The sequence below is a fragment of the Centruroides vittatus genome, unplaced genomic scaffold (genome assembly GCF_030686945.1).
Source record: "Centruroides vittatus isolate TY-2023 unplaced genomic scaffold, ASM3068694v2 contig_2682, whole genome shotgun sequence".
Taxonomy (NCBI): Eukaryota; Metazoa; Arthropoda; class Arachnida; order Scorpiones; family Buthidae; genus Centruroides; species Centruroides vittatus.
Genome location: NW_027121707.1, coordinates 942,091 through 956,340, shown reverse-complemented (window position 1 = coordinate 956,340; position 14,250 = coordinate 942,091). Strand labels below are relative to the sequence as shown.

The 14,250-nt window shown below is 33.4% G+C and overlaps 1 protein-coding gene across 3 annotated transcripts in view; it reads left to right on the top strand.

The window, feature by feature from the left end:
* LOC136971684 (transmembrane protein 164) overlaps positions 1-14,250 on the top strand; it is a 39,302-nt gene that overhangs the window by 23,766 nt on the left and 1,286 nt on the right. For 2 of the 3 annotated variants that reach the window (XM_067266158.1, XM_067266160.1), the window contains exons 4-6: positions 1,101-1,185; positions 6,458-6,558; positions 13,257-13,836. In XM_067266158.1, coding sequence (XP_067122259.1) covers positions 1,101-1,185; positions 6,458-6,558; positions 13,257-13,550 — 480 coding nt within the window. In that variant the 3' untranslated portion in view covers positions 13,551-13,836. Of the gene's footprint in view, positions 1-1,100; positions 1,186-6,457; positions 6,559-13,256; positions 13,837-14,250 lie in introns of those variants that run through there. The other variant, XM_067266159.1, reaches the window with a different exon arrangement.

Sequence of the window (14,250 nt, the reverse complement as noted above, 5' to 3'; positions counted from 1 at the left end):
GGAATTCTCATAGCTAGTGTTGCCACCTTTACAAAATCACTGTCCCGGACGGCAGGTCAGGTTTGTCTGAACAAAGTTCCTGACATGTGTGCAATGTCGTTTTACAATGCAAAGAATAACGTGCATGCTGGTTCTAAATCAGTTACAGTTAGGGACTAGGGACTTATGTAGAAGTAACATACAAGCAAAAAAAAAAGGTTGGGGCAGGCTGCGTGTCACACGTCAGCATAAACAGAGTTACATGGCGGAATGGCAGATGAGTTTCAGTGACGAAAGACCTCACACGTCTTTCGTTGTTGAAATGATGTAAATTTATAACAATATTTGCAAGAACTTTGTTTCATTGTAATTTCACAATTTCAACGAAACTCTCGGACAAAATTAATAGTTCACCCAGATAGCGAGTCAATTCCCGGACTGTCCGGGTGAAAACCGGACGGGTGGTAACACTACTCATAGCAATTATTTTGAGATTCGATAGACACTGTGATTTACTGTTTAATTAATTTAATATGTTAATATATATGTTATGAAATCCATCTTAAGTAACGAAGCAATAACAAATATGTCTACTTTAATAACCTTAAATAGTTTCGCAAAGTATAGTTATCCACAAACGTTTTCGGTCCCTTAGGACCTTCTTCAGGTGGGATCTGAGTAGAGAGTGACCCTACGTACTAAACTCTCGTAACGGATGCATTCCAACCCCCACTCCAGATGTGTATTATAAACAAACATCGCTGCGCATGCGTCGGCAGCTATAATGCCGGGTCGTACATCGCTTGCCACGCCTTCGAAAGCTGCCAACACATGCGCAGCGATGTTTGTTTATAATACACATCTGGAGTGGGGGTTGGAATGCATCTGTTACGGGAGTTTAGTACGTAGGGTCACTCTCTACTCAGATCCCACCTGAAGAAGGTCCTAAGGGACCGAAAACGTTTGTGGATAACTATACTTTGCGAAGCTATTTAAGGTTATTAGAGTAGACATATTTATATGTTATGTTATAATCTCAGCCACTTTCTAAAGATAAGAGTGCTGATTTGGGTATTACTATGTTTAATTTTGGAAAATCTTAATATATTTATTTTCTATAGCTACCAATGGAATTGGAATCTTACTGGATTCAACACATATTGATGCTGATTATTCCTTTCTATCTTTTACGTACTGGAATGAATGGTAAAAACAATTTGCTTAATTAACGTATTATTTATATCCAGTTATATAATTCTTTATAATTACATGTTGCATAGTGAACTGGAAAGAACTTAAGAGGGACAAGGTCTATAAATGAATTTATTAGCTTGAAAAATATGACGAGAATCATTAATCAAAACAAGACCTTTTACAGAAATTTTAAAATAATCATTTGATCTTTTGTTTACATGAATTCAGACATTTATTCAATTTATGTACCTGATGATAACTTAGTTAGATTATTAAGTAGAGTATTAATTAAGAATTATTTCTCATGTACAGTGGTATCTCGTACTTTGAACACTTGAGAGTATGAACACTAAATTCCACAAAAATTTGCCTCGGAGTTCACATGGTGCGGGCAGTGAAAAGATGGGCTTGAAGCATAAACATAGTCTTTTGTGTGCCCGAGTCTTCTCTTGCATTACGCTTTTACGTTTTCAGTCTTTTCTTTGCTTTATTTTTGGTATTTTATATGTGTTATTTGTTGATTTTTCACAATTTATTCCTGCAATTTTTCTTCATTGGCAGCTGTATGTTTTTGTATCCTTTAATTCAAAATTTCCCAATCAGAACGTTTTAAATCTTATTTGACATGTTCGAAATTTAGAACCATCTTTCCTATACACTTTACAAAATTTTTTTACATTTCTACAGCATTGCGTTTTTTTTTAAACTAATAAAACACAATATGCTTGATATGCTTTTTATCTGAAGACATTTTGACTTGATCTTGTAAAAACAAAATATGAAGTAAAATGTATAAAATAAACTTCTAAACAAAGAATACAATTTTACATTAGCAATAATGTGTTAAATTTTACAACTGTTATAATTAAATCACACATCTATGTTAAGTAAGGGCAGCTGTTTTAAAAAATACATGAAAACATTTTGTACAATTCAATATAACCCCAAATTATTAACTATGGATTTAAGAAGTGTGTGGAAGCAACGAAACCTGAAAGGAAGGTTGTAGTCGAGGCCACCCATACACTTGAGCACGTGCCTCTCCTCTCTTCGTTCAGGTTGCCTTTTTTCCTAATCCCCAAGGGGACTTCAGATTCTATTATCAACAAACAGAAAATTCATGACTTACAGCCCATTCTGAAAATATAAAAAAACTAATGAACAATATTTGATCATTGTCCCATACAACTTCATCGGTTTAATGTTACCCTAGGTTCCGAGATGGCGACGGGGGAAATTTTTCCCTACGTTGGAGACTGCGACGGGGAAAAAATTTTTCCCTCGATTCAAGATGGCCGCGTTTCCGGCCGCCATCTTGAATTTCTCTGCAGACTCCGCGGACGTTAACCGAAATAACAAAAAAAAAAAAATAATAAAAAAAAAATAAAAGATTTTTACTCACTTTTCGATGGTGGTTGCCTACTTCTTCCTACTTTTTTTTTCCTTTCCGATCCATTCTTTCTTCGGTTTTGCCAGCTTGGATACTTTCCTTTTCTCTTGGTACGGCTCTTTTCTTCCCTGTTCTTTTCGATTCGGCTGCTCTTTTATTGGTCGATTGGCGTTTCCCTCTGTTCGATTTATTACTACTTGGCCATATAAACGACAGAATGCAACCCCAAGAAATGTGGCCAAAATTACTTTTAAATGTTCCTTCAAAGGCAGAAGTCTTCGTTCCGCACTTACTACTTCGCAAGAAACAGCTTTCTCTATTACTCCGATGATATAATTTGCATTTAGAATCGCACGGAATGCAAACGGACTCGGTCGGCTGTATGCCTAATTTTACAGCAAATTTCGGAAATCTCAATGCGTTATCGATACGGGGAGGCAAACCTAGCTCCAAGAAGTCGTCTTCCATTAACTTGTAGAAATCACGTGTGGTGCAACTCGACCGAAATTCGTCGTTGAAACTCAAATCGGCAAAACTACTCATTATCGAATAATTGGCAATAAACTAAACGCGGGGAGGTGGTGAGGAAAAAAAATGAAATATCGTAACCAGAAAAATAAACAGCAAATATTCCAATACGCAATTCGTCGCAACACTGCAGTAAACGATTCCAACTGGAAACTAGTCGATTTGCATAAAATTGCATTGAAATGAACAGAAATCACGTCACAGATCGAGCATTTGCATATTCGTTCGTAACACAACTACGAATTTCCCGCCGATATTACTCTCGCACGACGTCACGAAAAGGCTCCCTCTACCGTCGCAAATTTACACACGACCGTCGCCGTTTCGAGGTTACAGGATACTCGGCAACGTCGATCTCAGGGTTGAAACCGAACGGGGAAAAATTCTCAACGGCGTCGACGTCACGACTCTAGGGAAAAAATTTTTCCCCGCCGCAGTCGCCAAGATAGGGAAAAATTCCCACCGCCGCCATCTTGGAACCTAAGGTAACATTAACCACTTCATCTTATTTCGACAAAAACTTGGCCTTGATTGTGCCTATAATAGTTTGAAGCTTCTGACATAATTGTATGATGCCATTTCTTTACAGCTTGTGATGCCCTTTTTGTATAGTTTGCAGGTGTTACCGGTTGTAGTATTGGTGGTTGAGATGAAAAAAGAACTTATTGTAAAGCATGAAAACAGTTGTGAGTTCCCTGGGCTATAGGTTGTTAAATTTAAATATTAATAATTATAAATTTGCTAAAATAAAGCACAAAAATTTGTTAAAAAGTGACAAGGAAATAAGATTTGGCTGAAGATAACATTTTCCCTTGACTGACTTCTCTTCCGGGTATATGTGACTCACCCGAAGAAGAGATGGAAAAAAAATTGATTGGACGGGGACAACATTTTCATCCAATATTGCCTTATTTGGAAATACTTCAACACTGGAAACAGTCAAAAATGTATAAAAGGACCAACAAAAAGGTTAAGAAGGTGTCATTGTCCAATTTGGCAGTCATCCCTCTGTCCAGTCTCGTCGGCCACCCAGTCCCTACCAAATCAGTTACTGCCCAAATTAAAGGATAATGGACTTGAACTGGTTGTGACCATTAATATTATGGATTATTGCAAAGAGTCGTCAGAAGAAGTAAGAGACTTTTCTCACCCTTTCTAGGATGCCCAAGCCAACCAGCAATCACTGAACCAAGTATTTAGCTGGATCCACAAAACTTATGTTAAACTTTCTCTCGCAGATGCTAGGCATAAATAGATTATAGACTAGTCTGCTAGAATATAGTAACCTGTGTAGATAAATCTTATGATATCATATTTATGGTGCATGTAAATCTGGCTTACATAAAATTAAATATTTTGTTTTATTGTTAATTCAGTAGTTGAGTGTTTTATTTTTGGGCCTCTTTGTCGCTCTAAAATGTCCCTCTTTCATTTCTTACTTTGTAAAAGTCCTACATGCGTGGCCGCTTGCGCAGTTTGAATGTTCCTGCGAGCCGAAAGTCACAGGTGGTGCCAGACCTAACTCGAGGGGATGCAGCCATCCCATTCACACAGTACGCATTTGGCAAATCTGGCAGCCCTGTTTAAGATGCTGAAGTTGACAGTGTGTGACCAGTAAATGCAAGTTTTATTTTATTATACAGTATTTAAATATCTTATTGTTTTCATTTTAATTTATTATTAGGGCATTTAATTGTTATTTCTACCTCAAATTGTGTGTGTTTTCTGTTTAAGTTTCACGAAATGGGTGTTGTTTAGAATCGGGGAATAGATTAATTGACTTTCTATTATGTCTAATAGGAAAAATTTGATTTAAACTTTGAACACCCCCTACTAGAATGAATTAAATCAAAGTACAAGGCACCATTGTATTTGAGCTAATATAATGTGCTATGCTTCCGATAAATAGTTGATTTATTAGAAGCATGGCATATTCTATTATTTATGAACTGTTAATATGTGCAGTCATTGAAAAAATACAGTTACACTCTCAGGTAGAATTGTCCAATTGCTGAAAAAATTGGCACACAGTTATATCTCAGAGAGGTATATAAATGATTACAGTTGTGGTCTGATTATATGCCAAGCATGACACCAGTATGCCTGAAAGTTGTTACCTCAGTATCCTACAGAAATGACTTGCAGATGCTTGCTGTTTTCAGAATGTTGTTTGGAGAAGGTCAAACCCAGACATCCCTACAACATAGTCAAAAACATTACATACAAAACGAGCTTCATTGTTAGGCTGAATGAAGCAGGAAGGTGTTTTTGTCAAATTGTCTACTGTGAAAATCCGAATCAGCCGGCAAACCATAGAATTAAATTTCTCTTAGTCTTTATTACTTTCTTCCCGTTCCTAGTACGAGTTTTGATAATCAACAACCAAATTCCAAACCAAAAGCCGACTCGTCTTAGGGGAATGACTGTATTTCCTCTCCCCTCGAAACTCGAAACTGAGTCAGAACAGAACTAAAGACAAAATTCGCTAATTGGCGAGAAAAGTAACGAGGGGGCAAGATAAAAAGGAGGGGAACGAGGACTAAGGGGTCGTTCGTGGCTCCCGCCTCCATTCGAACTCAAAGCCTCTCCGCCGTCGCCGATTGGATTTCGAACGGACTCCGTCCTCTGACGATCCTTGTTGAGGTATGACGACCACTAATTCTGTAAACTCTCTCTCGGGTTCGTAAACTCCTAATTTAGTACGTAATATTCCTATTGACGTTAGCATGTGTAACTGTTCTTTATTGTCTCGTAATAAATTCTGTTTGTTGTTTTAACTGGTGTCATTTATTCGAATATCGCCTCTGTCTTATCAATGAGCCCACTCTCCTTCTCCACTTGACCTGACAAGCAATTAGTTCCAGACTGGACAGCCATCCTTGACCGTGGGCAGGTTTTACCGACCTGTTGACTGAGAAAGAGGAGGTCCGACTCCGTCCGACATCCCGGTGAACCCACACTACCATATGGGTCATTCTGACCTAACTATGATGAATATTGGGTGCACGAGAGTACACACACAAGGGGTAAACTATATGCCCCAGACAGACTACCAGAAAAGATAATTGTCTGATCATTATACAAAAACGAATAGCTTCGATGTCACTTTTGTCCATCATCCGGAGATAGGTAGAATCCTGTCTCTTTCATATCATTGGCAGGTGACTAGAAGAGACAAATTTGCATGCAAAAATAAATTTAACTATTAAGTTTACGAGGATATGGTGACTTAACTGTCTACCTCTAGCTAAATTGATTTATATCTTAATTATTTATTGGCCTTATAGTAGCCCAATAATTTGCATTTAAATGATTTCAAATTGTTTATTTTTTTCTTTATTCATTACTATAATTGTTTTTATTTAGGTGCCTATACAGTGGAATGTCTGAAAGATTTCAGTTGGACTGCTATGACCTTAGGAATCCTTTTTCTGTATCATTTCATTTTGCTTCAGATTTTGGGAATTGTAAGTGTTTTTTATTGTTATAATTTTAGTTTAATTATAATAAATGAAATGTTAAAAATTTCGCTAAGATTATCGTAAATAAATTAATATGTTAGAAGTTAGCTTTCTCTATACCGGAGAAAAATTCTAAGTCATGAATATTATTTATAGAAATCTATACAAACAATAAAATAAATTTAATAAAGTGTGTCATTATATGTAATTTCAAATGCCAAGCAATGCTTATATTATAAAAATGCAGTTGTTTTAAGTAGCCATTTATAAAATTTATGGTTAATGTTACCTATGGTTCCAAAATGGCATCTCTGATTCTAGCAAATAGAAGAAAGGAAACAATGGGGACGCACATTCTAACCTAAACTAACCTATTCTAATAAATTACTATAATTATTACCAACAAAAGTATTAGAATAGGTTAGGTTAGGATAGAACGTGCGTCCCCATTGTTTCCTTTCTTCTATTTGCTAGAATCAGAGACGAGTCACCATTTTGGAACCATAGGTAACATTAACCAAATTTATTTATTTCTTTTTGTAAGAATTTTGTTACAAAGCAAAAAATTGTAGTGATAAGTTCTCGGCTGTCGCAATCTATAATGGTCGGTTCTTCTACACACACACAAATTCGAACGTGTATTATTATGACGTTCTCAGAATGTCGGACTGTAATTTTTAATCTTAATTTAAAAAACTCACATTGGAAGTTAGTATTTAGTTAATTGAAGCTTGTAATTCTCTGGTCTCAATTTTTATCTATTTAACTTCATTCTCAAGATTAACAAAGGACAGATAGACAATAGTGCAAATGTATAAATCTACAATTTGAAAATTGCAGTCCAATAACTTTATTATATGATACTGAATAGTGTAGTATCGAGGACCAACGAATTGTTCCCGACGTATAAAAATGGCAAGTGTGTAAAGGATCTCACAAATTTAAGCACACGACGAATTTTTGATAACTATATATTCTTTATAAAACTTAGGATCACAATATCTACAGTTATACAATTACGTTTTTTCTGTTTCGCGACATAAACTAGGTGAATCAAATCTTATAACAAGCATATACCCGACAAGTATAAACGAATCTAGAACTACGCATGAAAAGATATATACAATAGGTACAAACGACGTTAATCTACAAAATACTCCTTGATGAATTCCTCCGACAAGTCCAATGGTCCTTCTGTCCAGTCGGTGATCTGGTCAGCGAAAAAATGATGGCTCCACACATGGAACGTCGCCATTTATATTGCCCGCCATCCGGGTTACAGCTACGTCACGTGGTAAGCACCGACCAATCCTAACTGCACTTACAGGCATCCAGCAAAGGATGATATGACAACGCGAAAACAATTAACATGCACGACATCTAGACTTCCGATACGGACAACGGAACTCCTATATATATATATATATATATATATATATATATAGGAGGATATATATATATATAGGAGGTATATATATATATATGTACAGTACATATAACTACCATAGTGATTAATCACTACAATAGTCTTGTAGATCAATATAGTGATTTTTGTAGAAAGGAGTTATAGGGAAATGTAACACATTTATTAAATAAATATCATAAAACAGATAACAACTTATTTGATAATTATTATATGCTCATGCAGTTACATCAGAAAATACACGCATGTACTAGTTTTATTAACTTGGATCGAAATACAATTTATTAAGATGCTAATGAAAATAATTTCTCGTTAAATAAAGGGTGGCTGTAATAAAGTCTATTTGCCTATCGAAAGATAGGCATATAGACTTTATAGGCATTTACCTATCGAAAGATAGGCAAATGTAATATTTAATAAATTATGTATATTATATGTTAGTGTGTTGTCCTTCATTAGCAATGCAAAATTCACTGTGCAATATTGCAACAAACATGTTACATTAGTAAAATAATATATAATTTCCAGATTTTATAGCCATCCTATACTTTTAGAAATAAGGTAGTGATAATGTTTATCCATAATTAAGCAAAATATCCTCCTAACTTTTCATTATCACTCAAGATTTATAATAAATTTTGATTTATTTTCAGGTATAATATGTACAAAAGCAAACATTATATATATTTCCAATAAGACTGAACTAACGTTTCTAGATAATTAGCTATTCTGTCCTATAATTTAAGTTGAGAGTCACGCGAATGTACAATGGTACACGAAAGGTAGTACACGAATAAATAAAGATAATTATTTATTTTTCACGTGATTAGTAATACACGGGATTCTTTTCAGATTCCAACTCTGAGCATTACAAAATATCCAAAATCGGAGCAAGGAGTCAAGTAAATACAAATCAAGGAAACCCGTTCGCGACAAATAAGTAAAAGACAGACTTGTAATTTTACAACTAAAATTTACACTAAATTATAAACAAAAAGAGGAAAGAAAGGTTAACAAAAAAGCTTTTAGTATGATAGAAGAGGAGGTTATAAAGAATACCTGGGTTTTTTATCTGGTCTTGATGCTCTTCTGGTGGGGATCCACTATAAATCCTGTTTCCCAATGATATTTAATTTGGATCTCTCCAATGATCCTCCATGTACAAGGGATGTTTGTCTCTCTCTCCTCACATTAACAGGGTCTGTTCTCTCCTTTGCAGGCCACCTTTGTCTCCCTTTGTCTTTCTAGACGACGAGCAGGAGCGTACCTTTCACACGTCTGCCTTCACCGAGAGTCCAACCCAAGAACGTCCCTTCTTATCTGTTGTTGTAGCCTCAGGGCCTTCACTTTCCATTGTTAATGTGGTTCTTAGAAAGGGTTACCCCACTTACAGGAAAGGAATTTTAGTTGAAAATTCAAGAAAAAAAAAGGGGGGGAGAACAAAGAAGAAAAAGAACTTAAAACTAAACTTACATCATATTACTGTATATATTTTTTTTATATATCGCCACAAAGTATAAACATGAGAAAAATAATTAAGTTTAATCAAACTTTTTAAAAGATTAAAAATGAAGCTTATTTTTCTGACATCTGTTCATTAAGTAACATTTATGTAATTTATATTTGTGAAATATCACTATTTAAACTTTTATTTTTATCAAAGGGACTTTAAAAAGCTGTTTTTCAAGTTTATATCGAATTATACAATTAAGAATTATCATTATCATACATTTATATATGTGATATGATATGACTTATCGCTTAGTAGAAAATCATATGCTGAACATTAGATAATTGTAACCATGATGTAAACAAATTATTTTATCTCACTCTCTGTAACTTGATACAATATTATCGTAAATAGTTATTACACTACTTTCATTTATTCCAGTTGCTATTTTGTCACCATAATAAAATTTTAAAAGTTTAGAGAATTTCAAAACACTCAGCTTTACAAAAATATAATGATGATTCTTAAATAAAATTCTTCTAAATCTTGCTTGATTTTAGATTAATTTAAAGCTTTGATTTAAACTAACTTGATTCCTTTATTTTTAAATTAAAACAATTACTTAACAACGGTTATTTTTGCCATGGTTTGTATTTTTACATTTTTGATGTTAAATAATATACAGTAGACCCCCCCCATAACACGGGTTCATATAACACGGATTTGTATAACATGGCGAAAAAATTGCGATTGTGTTCGTATAACACGCTAAAAGTGACTCGTATAACACGGTAAAACATCATGACCGACTCGTGTCGCGACAGGATTGGTCGAATCTGGACCAATAGCGGATATTGTACAAACCGTCGAGTTTAAACGAGCACTGGACCTACTAAAAAACATTTATTATTCAACGGCCATAAAAATTATATTTTTATTAATGATATTGCCAAAGTTAAGTTATTTTTCTGCAAAAAATTCGCTGACTGGGAAATAAGCGCCCGCCGTTCAAGGAACCGCTCCGTGACGAAAATGAGCTTAAACAGTGGTGTTATCAATGGTGCGCACTCGGTAAGTAATCCTACAATTTTTTGTTTATAGCATAGTTTATATGGATTATTCCCAAAAAATTGCATGTGATTTGGAAATGTTGAGTCAAATTAGTCTAGAATCGATTAATTTTATTGAAGAAAACCAGCCGTAGCCCCTAAACTGCACACGTGCCGGGTTGTGATTGGCTTGTGTATTTGACTCGTACAACACGGATTCATATAACACGGAATGTATCTACCGTGTTAGAGGGGGGTCTACTGTACAGGTTTTAAAATTAAGAAGCTGTTGATCATTTTTTTTTTCTTTTGCACACAGAATTACCTTTAAATTTTACTGCAGGATTTTATTTTTGCAGTTCTTTTGTAATTAATAAACTATATTTGCAAGTTTGTGTAAAATGCTTTTTGAAAGTTCATAAATGATTTTATCTATTTTATACATTTTTACAACTAGATATAATAGCAATTGTTTAGAATATTGTCTTCTATGAAGTTTTGTACCTTAAGATTCAATTTTTATATTAATTTTTACATTATAATTTGTCTAAATAATGAAAAAAATTACTAACATTTAAAAGAATACGATATTTATCAAGACAAAAGACAAATTGTTTGTTTGTTTTTTTCGATCTTCAACATTCTAAGTGAGAATTATAATATGAAAAGTAACGAAATTACAGGAAATTCATTAGTCATTAACATGAATTTGTAAATGCAAAGCATAGTTAACAAAATTATCAATTCAGAACTTATTATTTGGAATTAATAGCGAGGTTGAGGCCGAAGTTTTAAACGCGAAAACACATACGTCGGACATTCGGCGCTACTTTCCTGTAAGCCTAGAAGTTTGACAATGGCATTTGGAACATCGAGCATGATCCCACTGACTTTCCAAATGCCATTGTCAAACTTCTAGGCTTACAGGAAAGTGGCACTGAATGTCGACGACATACGTTTTCGCGTTTAAAACTTCGGCCTCAACCTCGCTAATATACTAGAATTTTGAGTCAAAAGCTTATTTTTTACCAATTTATTTCATTGTAATTTAAGTTGAATTATTTTGTCAGGGATTGAAAAATGAAGTGAGATTGAACTTTACTTTCTAAAATAGGAGTTAATTCTCTATGGTGATTAAGATTTTTTTTTCTTTTTTTTTAGAGATGAATAACGATAAGATAAATAAATCTAAAATTTAATAAAAACCAAAATTCATTACTATATTTTTCTTACTAAGTAAGTGAAAAAATTGAAATAACAAAAAGATTCATTGGAATTCCATTCTGTGCTTTATAACTATTATTTTATTTTAAAAAAGTACTGATCTGTAAGGGATTGAAATGAAAAAAAACTGATCCACGAACACACTGCGGACTAGTTTAAGCATTACTATCGGCTAGTAAGCAATTATCTTAATAAAAATATTTCTTATTTTTTAATTATTAACTTGTTGGAAGAAGTATTTAAGTGATAAATTGACCGATTTAAAACTGGCTTAAGAATTTATTGCAGTCGGAGATTAGTTATTAACTTAAATACCTATTTACTTAGATATCGAGGCAATTGTTATTCATTATCATTACAATCTTAACCAGTGCTTTAAACATTGTTTTATTTGTCGTTGTTAAACATTTTGTTAACAGCCCGAATAGTTAGTGTATATAATTAAAGTGAGAAATGCCTTCAGGTAAAGAAGATACTCTAAAACAGTTGTTCTTAACCTGGGGTGCATGCACCCTCAGGAGTGCGAGAGAGCGTTTCCGAGGGTGCGAGAGAAATTTCAAAAATTTAAAAAAAAAAAATAGCTAATGCGCATATGGAAATAGAATTTGAAAAACTAGACTTAAAACAGTTCTGGTGTAAACAGAAGCTTATCCACAACTGGCAAAAGCAGCACTAGAGACACTCTTACCATTTGCCACCACCTACCATTGTAAAATGGGATTTTCAGCACTTTTGCACATCAAAACAAAAGCCAGAAATCGCTTAAATGCATCTGATGACTTACGCCTGGCTCTTTCGAAAAAAAGAGCCTCGTTTTAATAGAATTATTATGAATATACAACAACAACCTAGCCATTAAAATTTAAATATTGGTTTTTATGTTATATAGTAATATATATTGTAAATAAACACAGCATTTGTTTATTCAATAAATGTTTTTTTCTTAAATAAAAAATATACACACACTTTTTTTAAGGGGATGCAAGAGCTTATTTTCATACTCATAGGGGTGCTGATCATTAAAAAGGCTAAGAACCGCTGCTCTAAAACCTAACAGATAATGACTCTGTATGAATTACTATTAATTAATGATCATGATTGAATGATTCTTAGATTTATTAATTATAATTATTTAATTGTTTTAATGTATTATTTTAATTTTGAATTAATGAAACTTGAATTTCAACTAAATGTAGTCTTGTGTTTCCTGCTTAATGTTATCAGTTTAGGCAAGTTCCAAAGTGATTACCACAAACAGATTTTATTACAATCACAACAAACTACTTCCAACAACCTTTAATAAAGAAATAATTTAACTGCAGAGTAAAGGTTGTTGGAAGTAGTTTGTTGTGATTGTAATAATGCAGTTTATATAGTAATTAAAGATTTTTATTATATTTATAAATCAATTTATTTATATTCTAACATATTTGAAATGCATATCTTAGTGTTTCTTAATCTCTTCTTCTACTTAGATATAAATTATTGTGTAATTGATTTTTTTTTTGTTTATTTTACTGTTTTCTTACATAAATTTAATTTTATCTTTTAAAATTAGGTTACCCAAGTTAATTTGAATAGCATGGTCTGTCCGGCGGTGTCCGATCCATTCCGGGGTCAGAATTATCGTCTCTGGGCCATCGGTCACCAGACACTCTTGGTGTTAATAGCCGGAAAATTGTACACAATAATTTCTCTGACTTTGCTTCAGATAACTGGTTCGTTGGAATGGAACGGAGAAAAGTACATTGTCCTAGTCAAGACCAAAGACAGACAGTTCTGTCCGATCTGTAGCGCCTGCGTTCAGAAAAATAATTGTAATGCCGACGAAGAAAAAATTAAGGAAGAGTAATACTCACGCCGAAAAAATTAATGTCATTATTTGTAAGTGACATTTTATGCAATTTTTTTCACAAAATGGGTTAGTTATTAATTTATTATAATATATAAACACTTTGACATAAATCTCATTAAAACACAAAAGACATAAATTTGTATAATATTACTTCTATAAATTTTTTAATATATGTCTTCTTCCACCCATGTGCCATTGGTTACTCTAGTTTATTATGCAAAATAAGTACTTATTTTATAAATAGTCATATGGTAAATGTCCTAATATATATCAAAATAGATGTACGAGAAGTTAAAAAGTAATAATCACTTTATAAGCACTAAAAATCAGCACTTTAAATTTTAAAACCATTTAATTTGTAATGATTTTATACTCATCGACCTAAAAAAAAATGTATATAAATGATATAGTACATTACATTGTATAGAAATACAAATATTGAACTTGTACAATTTTGATGTATAAATGTTGCATTATTTATATGAGAAAGAATGTTAAAGTAGAATTGATATTTGTATTAGTATAGTGTGGATTTACCAATTGTAGGAAAAGTTGAAAGGAAATTTCAAAGACGATAGAGCTAACGGCTACACGATAACTTACGGAAGATTCCTAATTTTGTCGAGGGTCTTCCACATTATATCCAGTTTACCAAATTTCCGAACGGGGCATTGCAGTCGTATATCAATTCAAAACA